This window comes from Sarcophilus harrisii, chromosome 6 (genome assembly GCF_902635505.1).
Source record: "Sarcophilus harrisii chromosome 6, mSarHar1.11, whole genome shotgun sequence".
Classification (NCBI taxonomy): Eukaryota; Metazoa; Chordata; class Mammalia; order Dasyuromorphia; family Dasyuridae; genus Sarcophilus; species Sarcophilus harrisii.
The window spans coordinates 39,450,029-39,465,389 of record NC_045431.1 but is presented as its reverse complement, the minus strand read 5'-3'; the positions used below and the strand labels follow the sequence as shown (position 1 = coordinate 39,465,389).

At 35.3% G+C, this 15,361-nt stretch overlaps 1 protein-coding gene across 2 annotated transcripts in view; it reads right to left on the bottom strand.

Moving 5' to 3' along the window:
* Window positions 1-235: 235 nt before the first annotated feature.
* Window positions 236-15,361, bottom strand: part of CEP135 (centrosomal protein 135) — a 94,628-nt gene continuing 79,502 nt past the window's right edge. Inside the window, exons 26-27 of one of the 2 annotated variants that reach the window (XM_031941784.1) lie at window positions 11,529-11,750; window positions 236-1,159 (exon numbers count right to left, since the gene is read on the bottom strand). In XM_031941784.1, coding sequence (XP_031797644.1) covers window positions 11,540-11,750 — 211 coding nt within the window. In that variant the 3' untranslated portion in view covers window positions 236-1,159; window positions 11,529-11,539. Of the gene's footprint in view, window positions 1,160-5,001; window positions 6,811-11,528; window positions 11,751-15,361 lie in introns of those variants that run through there. The other variant, XM_023505997.2, reaches the window with a different exon arrangement.

Below are 15,361 nucleotides of genomic sequence, written 5' to 3'. Positions count from 1 at the left end.
CACACCCGGGCTCTGGGAGATCACATGCTCCCCCCTCCAGCCACACAAGGAGGATGCCCTGCCTGCCCTGCCCCTCCAGCCCTCCTCCTCCCCGACCGCGGAGGGGCCCCGGCCCATGCAGGAGGCTCCCTCAGACGGCGAGCGCGAGCAGCTGTCCAGGCGGTCAGTGCTACTTGCCCATTGTTCTGGCTTTCCTCCTCCCTCCCGCTCCGCTCCCCACCCCCTCCCCCTCCAATAGGTGAGGCCCCCGACTACCAGATCTGGCTCCCTTCTGACACAGTCTAGCTCCTGGAGAAACGGGCGTTCGTGCCCCGGAAAGGGCAAGGGCTGCGCTCCAGAATCTTGGATCTTACATTTGAGTTGGAGGTGCCAAGCCTGGGCGCTCTAAGAGTTGGGGTCGGAGACCTCCCCCCCCCTCCTATGGGCAGAGATGCCCTTTGGGAGGATAGCGTTATAAAGTTGACAAAAAGAACTCTGACATCGGCCATTCACTTACTTTTTCACTCAGGGTCCAATAGGCCCTAACCTTGGGAAATAAACCTGAAAGTCAAACAATCTTGAGAATATCTACCCTTCTCAGCGATCAGGTCATAATGCTACATGAAAACCGAAGTGGACCATTAATTAGAGCCTCGAGTTGCTCTGAGATGAAAAGAAATGTTGACTTTCTATGATACTGGCAAGGTCCCAGCTTCAGAGTTGGGTGACAATGGGGCAAGTTATCCATAAAATGACATACTACTACCGGCATCAGAAAAGGTGTAAGAAAAAGCCCTTTGCAAACTTTAAAGCATTAGGGAAATATTAATAGTTTTCATTTTAATAGTCCAGAGAAAGAAAAGAACTAGGAAATGGAGGCATTCCATAGTTTTGCAGTTGATGTTTCCATAGAAATCCTTGAATAAGAGTTTCTTCTTGTCTTTAGTTCTTCATTCATGGAGTGTCTTTAAATAATGTTGCATCAATTCTTCTTCATCGGCTGGTAGTTTCATTGGTGGGCTCCAACGGTGACTTGAAGACATTTGAGAGTTGCTGTGGCAGAAAAGTGAATCACCCTGCAGTCAATCTGACGATGATCCTCTCCAAATTTAACTAGATTGGTCCTTGGACAACAAATACACATTTCACCATGGGGTCCATACTGATCACTAGCCTCAAGCTGTAATTAAACAAACCCAAAACAAAAACTCGGAGATAAGAAGTGAAAAGGTAAATAAGAAAAAATACAAAGTTTTCAGAATTGTGTTGAATCTCTTCAAGTCTCAATCAGACCCGAGAACCTTTTAAAGGTAGCTTTAAAAGCAACTTGACTTGGGAATGATTTAAATACTGGAAAAATTTGGCTCACACTGCCTTGTTACACAGCAGGCAGTTAGTTTTTTGATTAATAACTGTGGTGTACAAAAGAGCATTTCATATCCTTATTCAGCTATTAATGAGACCTTGGGCAAATGACTTCTTGGTTTTAGGACTCAATTTCCCAATCATTTAAAACCAGGGAGTTAGACTCTTATAGATGACACCTCTCAAGTACTTTCTTGCTCAAAATCCTAATCTAGCTGTGTGCTTTTGCAATTGCAGTTTGGAAAAAATATCTTGTGTCTGAATCCACAAAATATGGGATTGTAAGTGAGATTCCAGCAGGTATTTTGTGAATTGGTAATAAAATCTTTCATAAAAATTACCAAATTCACCAAGCATTTTGCCCATTGCCCATTCTTTTATGTTCAAATAATCAACTATGAAAGCAATGTTTCAATAAGACTTGAGGGGTTTAATGGACTGGAAGGTCAATATGAAGAGACTTGGCAAGCAAACTCCCTCCCCCAAAAACCAAAACCCCAAAGCAAATGTGGACTACATTAATACCATTAGAACTCAGAACATAGGAACCTCTAGTGTGTTGCACCCTTTGTGGCCTGACCACACCTGGAAAATTGTCTTTGTTCTGAGGAAATTTTAGAAAGGAGATTGAAATACTTGCATGTATGCAAAGGAAGACAAAAAGGTTAGTAGATGGGTGGAAACTGTGCCATTCATTGAGGATCAACTGGAAAAATGGAATATGAAGCCCAGAGAAGACAGTGTGCTTGGTAAAAGGTGGGAAGGAAGGAAATTTAAAGATTTATGTGAAAGATTTGTTTTGCTTAACTCAAAGTAAAAGTGCTAATGGGTGTAGAAATTTTGTCTCAACATGGCTTTTTTGGGGGGGAGGGGAAGAAGGTTAGTGTTAGCAATTAGCTGTCCAAAAAGAGGAAGTAAGTTGTAGAGGGAATTGATGTGTGAGGTCCTTTCCAGTTCTATGAGTCTATGAAAATCCACTTTACATAGATGCAGACTTAAATGATCACAGAGCTGTTAGGTGCTCAGTTCAGCAGGCAACTTATCTTAATTTATGCAGCTGAGGTAGTGAAAGGAGGAAAAAGGATGGGGAAATCTTTCTATGTTAGAGTATTCCTGTATTTGATAATTTGGCTTCGAGTCTCTCATAGTTATCAGCAAATATCTATGTCTAACATTAAACAGGCAGTTGGTTTTGCTAACACTCCAAAATATTAGCGAACGATTGTTTTTGCAATAACTGATGCCCCCAGGTTGTGACATTATATTGGAATACAGACCCTTCGTAGAGAACCATGATGAAAGTTGGAAATATCCTATCCCAGCTAGCAATTCCATTATTTCAAGATCATTTTGTATCTTTAAGCTCTTAGTTTAGAAAAATATTGACATAAGCAATACAACAATGTAACACACTATGTGTGTTACCATTAGCGGTCTTTACCTTTCTTCTTCTCTAGTATCCCTCTCACAGTAACATTGTACAAAGTTGGTAGTTAAATATCTTACTGAATTGTAACTATTCAAACATTTTTTATACCATCGTTTTAATAATACAGATGTGCAGGGTGGGGATTCATAAGCCCTTTGAATCTGCACTCTGACAACACTCCACTATAATCTTGTGCATGGAAAAACTGGAGAAAATCCTGAAACTGACTTTGGCTCTCGCTGTGGGAAGGCAAACCTTTTACACCTCCATAATAGCCCATTACTCTACCTTAGTTGCTTCTCTAAACTTTTCATGCTTCCTCTAACCTCTCATGGCTTCCCCTCTCCCCACCCTCTAAAACCTTGTCTCCTATTTCATGGTAAAAGTTGGGGACATTCACTGAGAGCTCTCACTCAGAGCAGGATTCTCCTTGCCAAAGCAAACATCTCTATATACACACGCGATCCATTTCATCTCACCTTTTCCAAAAGGCTGCCTCCATCATCCCTCCTCTCTAAACTTTACTCCCTCCCTCTCACCTGGTTGCTTCCCTACTGCCTAGACTTGCCCATGTCTCCCGCATCCTCTCACTTGATGCATCTCCACTAGCTGATAGTCCAATCTCTTCTCCCTTTCATGTCTAACTCCTACATACCTTCACTTGCTTTCCTTCCACTCTCTAAACTATATAGTCTGACTTCTCAACCTCACAATTCTACTGAAACTGCTCTCTCCCAAGTTATTAATAATCTCTAAACTAAAAGCCTTTTCTCAGTCCTCATCCTTCTTGATCTCTGCAGCATCTGGCACAGCAGGTCACCCTTTTCTCCTGGATACCATCTTCTCTCTAAGTTTTCAGACTGCTTCTCTCCTCAGTTTCCTTCAGATGGATTGTGGTCTAGATAATGAGCTCATGATGAACTAATTTTTATTTTAACTATTTTAACTACATCAAGAAAATAAAGAAATTGCATAAAGAAGATATAATTCTCCAAATCTAGTCAACATATTCCTTGATACTTCACTCCAATGCAGAGGTAAGATCATGAGAGAAAATGGCAAAAAGATATTGGAGAAATATGGTTTGGGATTAAGAACTGAAGAGAATTCAAAGGCTTATTTTGTCACCCAGTAACCTAATTTATATATCATTTTAAGTAATTTGAAAGGTGCTGTGTAAAATAAAAAATTGGCTATCACAGAAACCACTGAGAATCTCATTAGTGTATAATGAATATAAAGATGTTACTGAATTTAGGGAGATTTGAGTTCAAGGCCTGCTGTGTAAGTTGCTGTAAATTTTCATTTTTCCTCATGCCATTATGAAAGCTCCTCAAATTCCTTAGCCTGACCTTTGTATGAGTCAGGTCCACTAATCACAGGTATCCCCCAAAGCTCAGTCCTGAGCATTCTTCTTTTTCCTCTATACAAATTCACTTGGGAATCTCATCAGCTTCCATGGATTCAATTATCATCCCTATGCAAATAAGTCTTAGCTGTATATATCCAGCCCTAACTTCTCTTCCTGACTTGTCTCACCAACTAGAGAACAAGTTCTTATTGGGCAGGGATCACCTTTCTGCTTGAATTTTGTATTCCCAGAGTTAAGTTTAGTTCCTGGCACAGACGTAATAAGTTTTATTTATTTTTAAATTTATATTTATTTTGTTTCTGTATTATTTATATATTTATAAAACAATAAGTCTTAATAATGACTGTAGGCTGAGAGGTAGTCACTAGCTGATGCAGTCTGCTGATAAAGATGATTGTTCAATCTTTTTCCTTTTTACATCTTTAGCTCTCCTGAATGTGGGTGATTCCTAATGCCAACATGTGTTAACACTCAGACCCTCATCAAAGCTCTTTCATATGCAGTATCTCCTCTGATTTTGCCTAATGCCAACTTATGTTCTCTCCCTCATCCTGCGGCTCTCTGACATTTATCTGTCATTTGTAAGGTCTACCTTTTGCTCAATATCCCCATTATATTGCCTTACCTGTATTCCAAGGACCAGTGTATTCTAGTCTTTACCTCCTTTAAATAAGTATTTTATTAGCAACTTATTGTTTTGTTACTTTTTAATCTACCTATAGGATATATACTTTTAAAACTCTATTTCTAGTCATCTTAGATCACAGGTACAAAATACTAAAAATTAACAATTAATAAATATCAAATGACACATTTCTTATTTTACGCTACAAAACTATGCTAATGAATGAATGTGCTTAGAAATCATTTATTTGTATATTTTTGAATGGCTTTCACAAAACAAATAAATAAAAACAAAAATCAAGCAAAGTAGTCTTACATTTGCTCTCTGATCATTTACAAATGTTATGGAACTATATTTGACTTGTGGCCTATTCATGTTTTGACAGATCTGTTGGTATTTTAGTAAGAATATTATAAATGATATCAGATTCATAAATGTTACAAATAAAGTAAAATGAGCAAAGAAACTTCATCTTTTTTCAAATATCTGCAACAAATTACATAATTTAAAATAATATTAAGGATCAGAATACATTGTACTTTAAAAGACAAAATAATATTGTTTCTTCCACTTATGATGTCATGGTTATGAAAATAAAAATGACTATTAAAAATATAAATAAAAATAAGAACCACAATTGAAGACAGTTTTTAAATGGCTAACAAAAATTTCTTATTGTTACATTGAGGGGTAGAAAAACGGGAACAAAAACCATCATTTCTCTTATTCTATGTTCAATTCTTATTTAAATGTTTTGCCCATTGCACTGTGAACAGTACTATTTTGCAACAATCCAAGATTTCACATTACTAAAATGGCAAATAAACAACTACTCTATCATATAAAGTGGAAAAACAAGCCATACCACTCATGCATATGTTCACAATAATTATTACAAAGGTAATTAAAAAAATAACAAGCATTATAAAACAAAATTTTATTTATTAAAACTACAGTGGAAAGTAGAATATGTCCAAATAATTGGCTAAGTTCTACTATTATTTTCTACGCTAAATTTTGCTGTTTTACTGCAATAAAATTACCTGCTTTTTTCAATTTGCATGGCTTTTTTTTTTGCTATTATAGTAATTGAAATTATTTTTAATTCTTTTTGTTACCATTTGCACATGCCTAAATTCTTTGAAAACATTAAATAAATTGAAGAAAAATGCTAAGCCATGTTATAAGTACGTGGGAATTTTAAACTACTTGCCTATATTTTTCTTGTAGATTTTTTTTTTAAGTCTTAAAGATTTCTGGTTTATTCCCTGAAAAATGTCATTTGACAAATTTTCAAGAGACTTCCTTTTTATGAAAGTTCATTTAGAAGAAAGCCTTTTAGATTCATTTTGGAAAGATCTGCATTATTAAAAAATGTTCACGTGATAGTATAAAATGTTATAAATAATACATAAATATATATAATACTTCTCATTGGTAATACAAAAATATTACTTCATACTCAGACTCTGGTTACTACAAAAGATCTGAATAAATCTATCACCACCCTATTCCAGTGATAGGTTGCAAAAATCCACAAATTATTACATTTGAAGAAAAAAAATTAGGGGTGATGGCAAAGCATTAAGGCTGACAATTCTTCACAAATATGTGCAAATTGAGAATTATATAAATTTAAGAAAAATGCCAACACACTTAAAAGAAGTATTATATGCATACATATTTATATTAAAGGATTTACAAAAACAGTAATAAAAACAAAATATGTATATTCTTACATATCATTCACAGTATAAATAAATTTTAGGTGGTATTTGGAGAGTGAAAAGAAAGTGATTTTAAAGATAAGTACTCTATCAGTTATTAAAACATATTCTGTCATCATAGCAATGAAAATGTATACAAGCATATAAAAAAACACACAAACAAAGTATATTCACTGATTTAAAGAAAACTTGACAGAGGTAGAATCCATGTCAACCTTCATGATTTTCAGGAATAAGTACTTCAAAAGCACTTAATATTTCCAGTGCTGCTCTGTTTTAAAAGATCCATATGGCCTAGTTTTTGAAGACAACTCTGTTGGGGAAAAATTTTGCAGTTATTCATCATACTGTAGGAAGAACTGAAAGTCATAAATTACTTAATTGAATCAAATCTCAGTTGCAGATAAAATTATATGACCTGAGCTAAAGTATTTACATTTTAATGCCTCCCTCTGAGCTTTTAAAAAATGATTATACATATAGGATATTGTTTTGTTTCCTGTTTTTAAATTCATAAAATCTCTTTCAAGTTAGTTGTAGTAGACTTTTGACTCTACATGTACATTGATAAGTGTGACATAGACATGGTTTACTGACTCGGGAAAAAGTGTTAAAAACAATGTGCAATAAACATGTGTATGTTCAAGGATTTGTTTAATTAAATATCTTGCCTGGTATATACACATATATGTGGATTACCAATTTTAAAATGTTAAAACATAAAATCAATAATAAAAATAGATGGGACATGATTTCAGGACTTTATTCCAAAGGTATTTTAGGATCCTTAGGCTTTGGGATTATCTTTATAAATATCAAATCTTTTTAGAACAGATACTAATAGAGGACTATATATTCAAGGAAGCGTGGGAATACCATCATTACTCAAGAATGACCGATTTGATTAAAAGATCTTTAAATGAAAAGGGAGGATGCAGAAGAAAATTAATCAAGGATAGCTGCTGCACCAGGCACTACAAAGCACAAGAAGAATAACAGAAGAAATAGCAGGAGAGCACCTCTACAATTTGTAGGAAACAACAATGGGGGGTGGTGGCACAATGGACTAAGAACAATTTGTTAAGGGTCAAAAGAGACAACAGGGTATTTGGAGTGGAGTACAGCATACCAGGCAAGACAGCTGAAGTAATGGGATAATAAGCTACTGACATATCGCTAAATCGGCATGAAGGAAAGGTAAAGTCAAGACGGGATTTCAATTATCTGTGAGGATGCTCTGTTAACAAAACAAAACAAAACAAAACAACTAGCCGAACAGTCACCATTCAGAAGGTAGAAAGCAAGGAAAGCTATTCATACTTTGAGTATGATTCTGATTAATAAGGAAACCTGGCTGGTAACAAGAGACAGTAAGCTCACTGGTCCTACTCCCATTTTCCCCCTTCTCAGCTAAAAGCCAGGTATGGTTCTTGCCTCCTCTGTGTTTCCTGCTCTTCCGAACCTTTAGTGTCCTGGTTTCTGACTTCACTGCTTGCACTAAATGGCTATTTTCAGAATCATCAATGACCCTGCCACATCTGTTGGCCTTTTCTCTGCCCTTGGCCTCTCCATAGCTTCCGACATGTGTAGCTGCTGGTTTTTCCTCCTGTTTGCCTGCTGTCTCCTGGGTGGGATCATAAGCCCATTATCCTAAGAACAATGGTGTGCCGAAGGAACTATCTTGGGCTCTTTCTCCATGATTCTTCATTTGATGACTTCTGTTGGATTCAAATATCATCCATGCTGAAAACTTCAAGATCTAAATATCCATTCCCAATTTCTATCCAGCACTATTTCTATATCACAACTGCCTACTGTTCATTTTGAAACAATGTCCTGTAGGCAGACATGTCTAAAATGCAACAGTGTTTATTACATATATACATATGTAATATGTATACACACACAGATACATATACATATACATACAGTGTTTATTGATCAATAATGAAAGCTTGGGGAAGGAATAACCATGTCATCAGGGAATATTAGGCACAGCCTAACATATAATCTATATTTTAAGAGAGGAGATATAATAGAACTTCAAACAAAGAATGGATTCAAAAATTCAACTGTATAATCACAAATTCCAACAAGAAATAAATTCATATGAAAAAAGACCTAGAAGTTCTACCAGACTAAAATTTCATTAAAAGTAGCAACTATGCATAACAGCTTAAAAAATCCTATAATTATTTTAGGCTAAATTAATAATAATATGCTGTCCAGAATGAGGAATGTTGATAAACCTGATCTACTAAGTGAGTGTCAGATATCTGCATTATTATATCTGGACAATTCACTTAAGAATGGTAAAGGAACTTGAACTCATGGTAAAAAAGGAAAAACTGAAAGAACTGGAGGTGATTAGCCTTCAGAAGACGTAAGCAGGACGTGAAGGAATCTCCAAATATTTAAAGAGTTACCATGCAGAAGAGGAATGAGATTTGTAATGTCAAACTGATATCAACTCATAAGGAAGCTTTTAGAACAAGCCAAACTAAAAATTTCCTATCAATGAGAGCTGTCCAAAAATGGGCTGAACACCTCAGTTAGATAGGGGGGCTGATGTTCCTGGAGGATTTCAAGACCAAATTATGAATGCCCACAAGTGATGACACAAATCCATATTACCATTACCACCTTTTTCAACAGGTTTTGGTTAGAGATATACTCACACCACTTAGATGGGCAGCAAGTCACCAACTATTAATCGTCCAATAATCCTCAACCATTACCTATCTGTTATTTCCTTCTCTACTGCCACAGTCTAAGACCCTCTTCTCACCTCATCATGGCTTATTTTATCTTGCAAACAGATTAACTCAAATCTTTATGTTGTGGCTCAGACTCTCTCCTAAACTCAAATCCCACAATTGGTAATTATCTAATGAACCATTCAGACCAGATAAAAGATCTATTTAAAACTAGACAAATTCAAAATGGAAGCCATTACTTCTCCCCAAAATCTTCTCTTCTAAACTTTCCTCTTTCTGTTATTGGCACCACCAGTGCAATTTTACATCCCATTATCTCTGAATCTTCACTATCCTGCATCCCACAAATTCAACCAGCTGCCAAATCTTGGCATTTCTATTTTCACAACTCTCATGTCTGAATCACCTTAGTTCAGACCCTCACTGTCTCTTGCTCTATTATTGCAATGGCCTCCTGAAAAATAAACTGTCTTGGCTCTTTCTATGACTACAGTCCTTTTTCCACAGTGCTGCTAGCTATTTTCCTTAATCAAAGCATTACTTCCCTAATTCAATTGACTCCAGTGGCTCTCCATTGCTTCTGGGATCAAATATAAATTCCTCTGTTTAGCTTTTAAAGCGCCTCCCCCCACCCCCCTACTTCATGGAACATTATTTCTCCTCCTCAAGGGCCTGGGACACAGTAAGCACTTAATAAATTATGTGCCCACCTGAATATCCTCTTCCACATTCTGAGATTCATCCAAACTGGCTTCCTCTTAGTTCCTTCCACACATTCCATCTCTTGCTTATGTGCTTCTGCACTTTTCTCTCTTCTTCTAGGAATGGGTCTTATGTTTCCTTCAATGTGGCTCAGACAATACCTTCTACAGGAAACCTTTCCTGGTTCTCCCTTCTGCCAAGTTACCATTTATTTAACTTCTTGGCATTTAGTTTTATTCTTGGTATTTAGTTTTATACTTACTCTGAAGATATATATATATATATATATATATATATATATATATATATATAGGTCCTTGTTGTTTTACCCATAAGAATGTATGGCTCCTTAAAATAGGAATAGTTCATTCACTGTATTTGCATCTCCAACACTAACCATGGCACCTAGAAGGCACTGAATAAATGCTGACTAGATCAATATGCAAAATACATAAAAAGCAAAGACAAGGACATTCCTGGTTCTAGTCTCTGCCCATTCTCCTCCTTTTCATCTCTGGTTATTCAGATTTTATTTATCTTTCAAGATCCAGATGAAGTTACACATTCCCTAAAGCTTTCTCTGGCTTTGCTAGCCCACAGTGATTTTTTTTACTTTTCTTTTCCTCTGAGGAAATATTTAATGTCTACCTCAGTCATTTGGTTCTTTATTTTACGTGGCTGTGGAATATCATTTAAGTTATCTCATGGTATTATTTAAATTTTTGTGGGCAATGAATTCCCATCCACCCTGTTAACTCCACCTCTTCTAGGAAGCTATGCCCAAAGCCCTCACCATGTGCTACTCTTCTTGTCAGACCTCACAGAGCACTTAGCCTTTTAACTCTCTAATGTCCTTATTGCATCATGCTGTTTTATAAGCTCTCGATGTTATTACCTTATTCCATTACTAGACCAGAAGATTTTTGCAATAAGAATCCTGATTGCTAAATAGTACTTACTACCAAGGTTAGTGATCAGCATATATAAAAAGTACTTAATGAAGTTATTGTTATCTCTCTAATTTTCATTTTAAATACTAAAGATCTATGAACTTAGTGCTTTGGTTGCAGATAGAATTCTTTGGGTTTCTGCATAGGGCCTATTACGGAGTGACAGTATGGTGGTGTGATTAGATAATACTAGTTAGGGGCGTGGTATGATACCTGGATTCAGGAAGTTTAAAGTTCTAATTCTTACACTTACTAGCTGTGCAAGCAAATTACTTATTCCTACATCCTTCATTTCCTCATCTTTAAAATAGGGTTAATAACAGCACAAAGTGGTTGCGAGGAGCAACTAAGCTAATTTATAGAAGGTCATTTATAAATCTTTAACACTACCAACTATTTTTATTAATAAAAATAAGAGCAGTGTTACTTGTACAACTCTACCTCACAGTACTATTGTGAGAATTAAGTGAGATAATATAGGAAAATGTTTTTTTAACTGTAAAATGCAATATAGACTCATTTTTATTATCACTGACACTAATACATGAATAGAAAATGGCCTTTAAAGTTTGTTGTTTTCTAAAAGGAAAAAAGCATCAATCATGTTAGAAAATTCATATATTACTTTTCTAGGCACACAATGTAAGTGATAATATACATACCTTTCTGTTACTTATCTCAGGTGTGAGTGATCAGGTGAATTTGAAGATTTACGAGAAGGAGATCTATGTGAAGGAGATGAACGTGAAGGAGATGTTCGCGAAGGAGATGTAAGTGAAGGAGACGTATGTGAAGGAGACGTACGTGAAGGAGATCTACATGGAGAAGAGGTCCACAAAGTTGAAGCAAGACCATGTCGCCGCATCTCCTGGATTGCCCGTTCTCTGTTAGTAATATAATACATTTTGTCAAATCCAAGAGATTTATATAAAAAAAAACCACTTCAGTTTAAATTCTAATACTTTTCAAGGCTGACAAAAAGAAAAGGTTTCAATTAGACAAGGTATCACACACATATTAGTTGAATCTGTCATGTAGTGTTTAAAACATTCATGATAAACAGAGAAATAATTCTATTATATTCACATATATGGGAGAGCCACAAACCCACGCTGTTCCACAACTAATTCCTAGAAACACCAAGAGAAATAAATTGAAAAAGATATAACAATGTATTCAGTTTGGTAATTTTGACAATTTAGATAGCCTTGGTGGCTATTAAGTTTGATCCATACTCAACAAGAATAGTGTCTACAACATAGTTCATATGTGGACATCTAGTATTTGCCTACAGATATCCAATGAATTTGGGCAGTTATAAAGTTTTTCTTTAATCTTGCTTGTCTCTTCCACCTATTGTTCTCAGCCTTTTGAGGCCAAAGAGAGCAAGTCTAATTCCTCTTCATGGTACTAGTCTTTTAGGTAATAACCCCAAATCTCTTCACCAGGAAAACATTCCTGTACTGCCTTTAATTGATCCTCATATGGGATAAACTCAGGAACCTTCATTAATAACCTGGCTGTCCTCCTATATATATTCCCCAATTTATCATTTTCCTAAAATGTGTTGCCAAGTATTAAAAATAATATTCTAGCTGTGGGCTGATCAGGGCAGACTATAGCACCTGTTCTAGTAATCAAAAATCAAATCAGGTTTTTTTTTTGGTTTCCATGTAATACTAGATTTATACTGATTTTGCGCTCCACAAAAACTTTTTGATCTTTTTCAGACAATGGACTTTTTAGCCAAATTCCCAACAATTTTATTTGTGAAAGAGATTTGTTTTTTCATAACTGGATCTTATCTTGTCTGAGCTAGAATTGCAGCTTGATGGTCCCCATTCCCAAAGGGGCTCTATATTGATCACAGGTCTACTGAAAACACCTAATCAGTTTTATTTTTACAGCAACTCACAACTCTCAAGCTCAAGCAATCCACTAGCCTAAGCCTCCATATGAGAGACTATAAAAATGTAGCCCAGCACTGAAAGGTACTTTTTTGAACATAAGTATAAGACTATAAGCTTGGGTGCCATATTACACCATTGCAAGTCAGCTATAATTATTATCAAACATAAAGCCAATGGACAACACATGTTAAAATATGTATTTTACAATGTATCATGAGTCCAGTTTCAGTTTAAGAGTAATATCATTTTCATGTTCCAGCACAGTGACTTTTTGAAGCTACAAGTGTAGAGAACCACATAAAAACCATCAATACTTCTGGCAAACCCAAATTGTATATGTTTACATTAATCTGAAAAAACATCAAAGTTATTTATAGCCAAATGAGTAAAAAAAAAAAAATACTATTCCTATGTTTCTCCTTAACTTTTCCTTTGTTCCCTACATTAGTCTTCCTACAGCCCAATTCTCTCTTCTCAAACAATAACTACTATTATTCAAGTTTTTTTATACTAAACTACAAATCCTTTTCAGTTCTGATTTCTGCTGGATACTAATTCTAGGAATTATTATGGGTGGAACTGCAAGAATTTGTGTTTCTCCCAGACAAAATCCAGGGTCTAAAAGTTGCTGTGCTTGAATACAGATTGGTTATCTCCCTTTATTTTCTTCCAAAAAATAAGTAACTTTTTTTCCTTAAGGTTTCCACACACTGGAGATTCTCCCTTCCCCAATCTCCAAATCTGTCTTTAATGAGCAACACCCTGAATAGACCATACAACACCCTGAACAGACCAATCCAGTCTTTGGTTCTAGAGTTTTTTGCCACTTTGACTTCTTATGCATTCAAAACGCCTACAGAATGATCTTTTTTCCTAAGGAAACAAGGAACAGTTGGATATGTTAAATGGCGCTTTAAGAACTATGTTCAAAAGATTATAAAACTATGCATTATCCTTTGACCTGGAAAAATACCTCCTCTAGCTCTGTATCTCAAGGAGATTAAAGAAAAAGGAGAAATACATAGAAAAATATTTATAGCAACTTTTTTTGTGGTAGCAAAGAATTGAAATTGAAGAACCGCCTATCAACTGAAAAATGGCTAAACAAGTTGTAGTTTATGATTGTGATGTTATACTACTGTGGCATACAAAATGATAAGCAGGATCCCTTCAGAAAAACCTGGGAAAACTTAAATGAACTGATGCAAAGTGAAGAGAGCAGAACTACAAGAACACGGTATGAGGTAACAATACTGTACAGTGATAAATTGTGAATGACTTAGCTATTCTCAACTTCATAAAATGATCAAAGACAATTCTGAAGGACTTATGAGGAAAAATCCTGCCCATTACCTCCAGAGAAAGAACTGATGAAAGTCTGAATGAAGATTAAAATATACTTTTAAACTGTATTTTTCTTGTTTGTTTGTTTTCTTTTACAGCATAGCTAACATGGAAATGTTTTATATGACTTCACATGTATAATCCATATCAAAATGCTTGCCTTCTCAAGACTGGGGGAGGGAAGAGAATTTGAAACTCAAAATTTTATTTTTAATAGCATTTTATTTTTCCAATTACATTTTTTTTTAAAAAATTAAGTTCCAAATTTTCTCCTTCCTTCCTCTTCTCTTTTCTTAAAAAATGATTTTAAATAGATTATATGCAAATAATAATATAAAATATATTTCCCTATTAGTTATGTTGAGAAAGAAGAAATAGATCAAAAGGAAAAACAAACCATGAAAAAGATAAAGAAAATGCAAGTAATATGCTTTGATCTGTATTCAGACTCCACAGTTCTTTACTAGATGTGGAAAACATTTGTCTTGTATCACTGCATTGGTGAGAAGAGCCAAATTATACATAGTTAATCATCACACAATGTTGCTATTACTGTACAATGTTCTCCTGGTTCTGCTCACTTCACTTCGTATCAGTTCTTGAAAGTCTTTCCAGGCTTTTCAGAAATTATCCTATTCATTCTTTCTTATAACAAATAGTATTCTATTACATTCTTTTGGGGGGAGGAGCGGGGGGCAGGGGAGTTGAAGTGAAGCAATCAGGATTAAGTGATATTAAGTAAATGGCAAGTGTTGGAGGAGAAATTTGAACTTAGGTCCTCCTGCCTTTCAGGGCCAGTGCTCTATACATTATGTCATGTAACTGTTCCCCATTACATTCATGTATCACAACATGTTCATCCATTCCCCAATTAATGGGCATTCACTCAATTTCTAATTCCTTCCCGAAATAAAAAGAATTGCTACAGATATTTTTGTATTTCTTTGGATCACATATTTAGTTGGTGGTATTGCTGGATCCAAGGGTATGCAAAATTTGATTGCTCTTTGGGCATTAGAATTTTAAAAAATGAATGTTATAATTTCTGTACTTGTAATTAAGAAATATTTAATGATATAAATAAAACTATATTAGGGAAAATGTAACTGAGAAGTATTTAACAAAATAAATAAAAAATACAATACTCTTTTTTTTTAAGATCCCTTAAGGGGAAGGACACAGACAGCACAGCAAATCTTAGTTCTGTACTAAAGGAAATCTCACTTGGAACTCTTAACAAG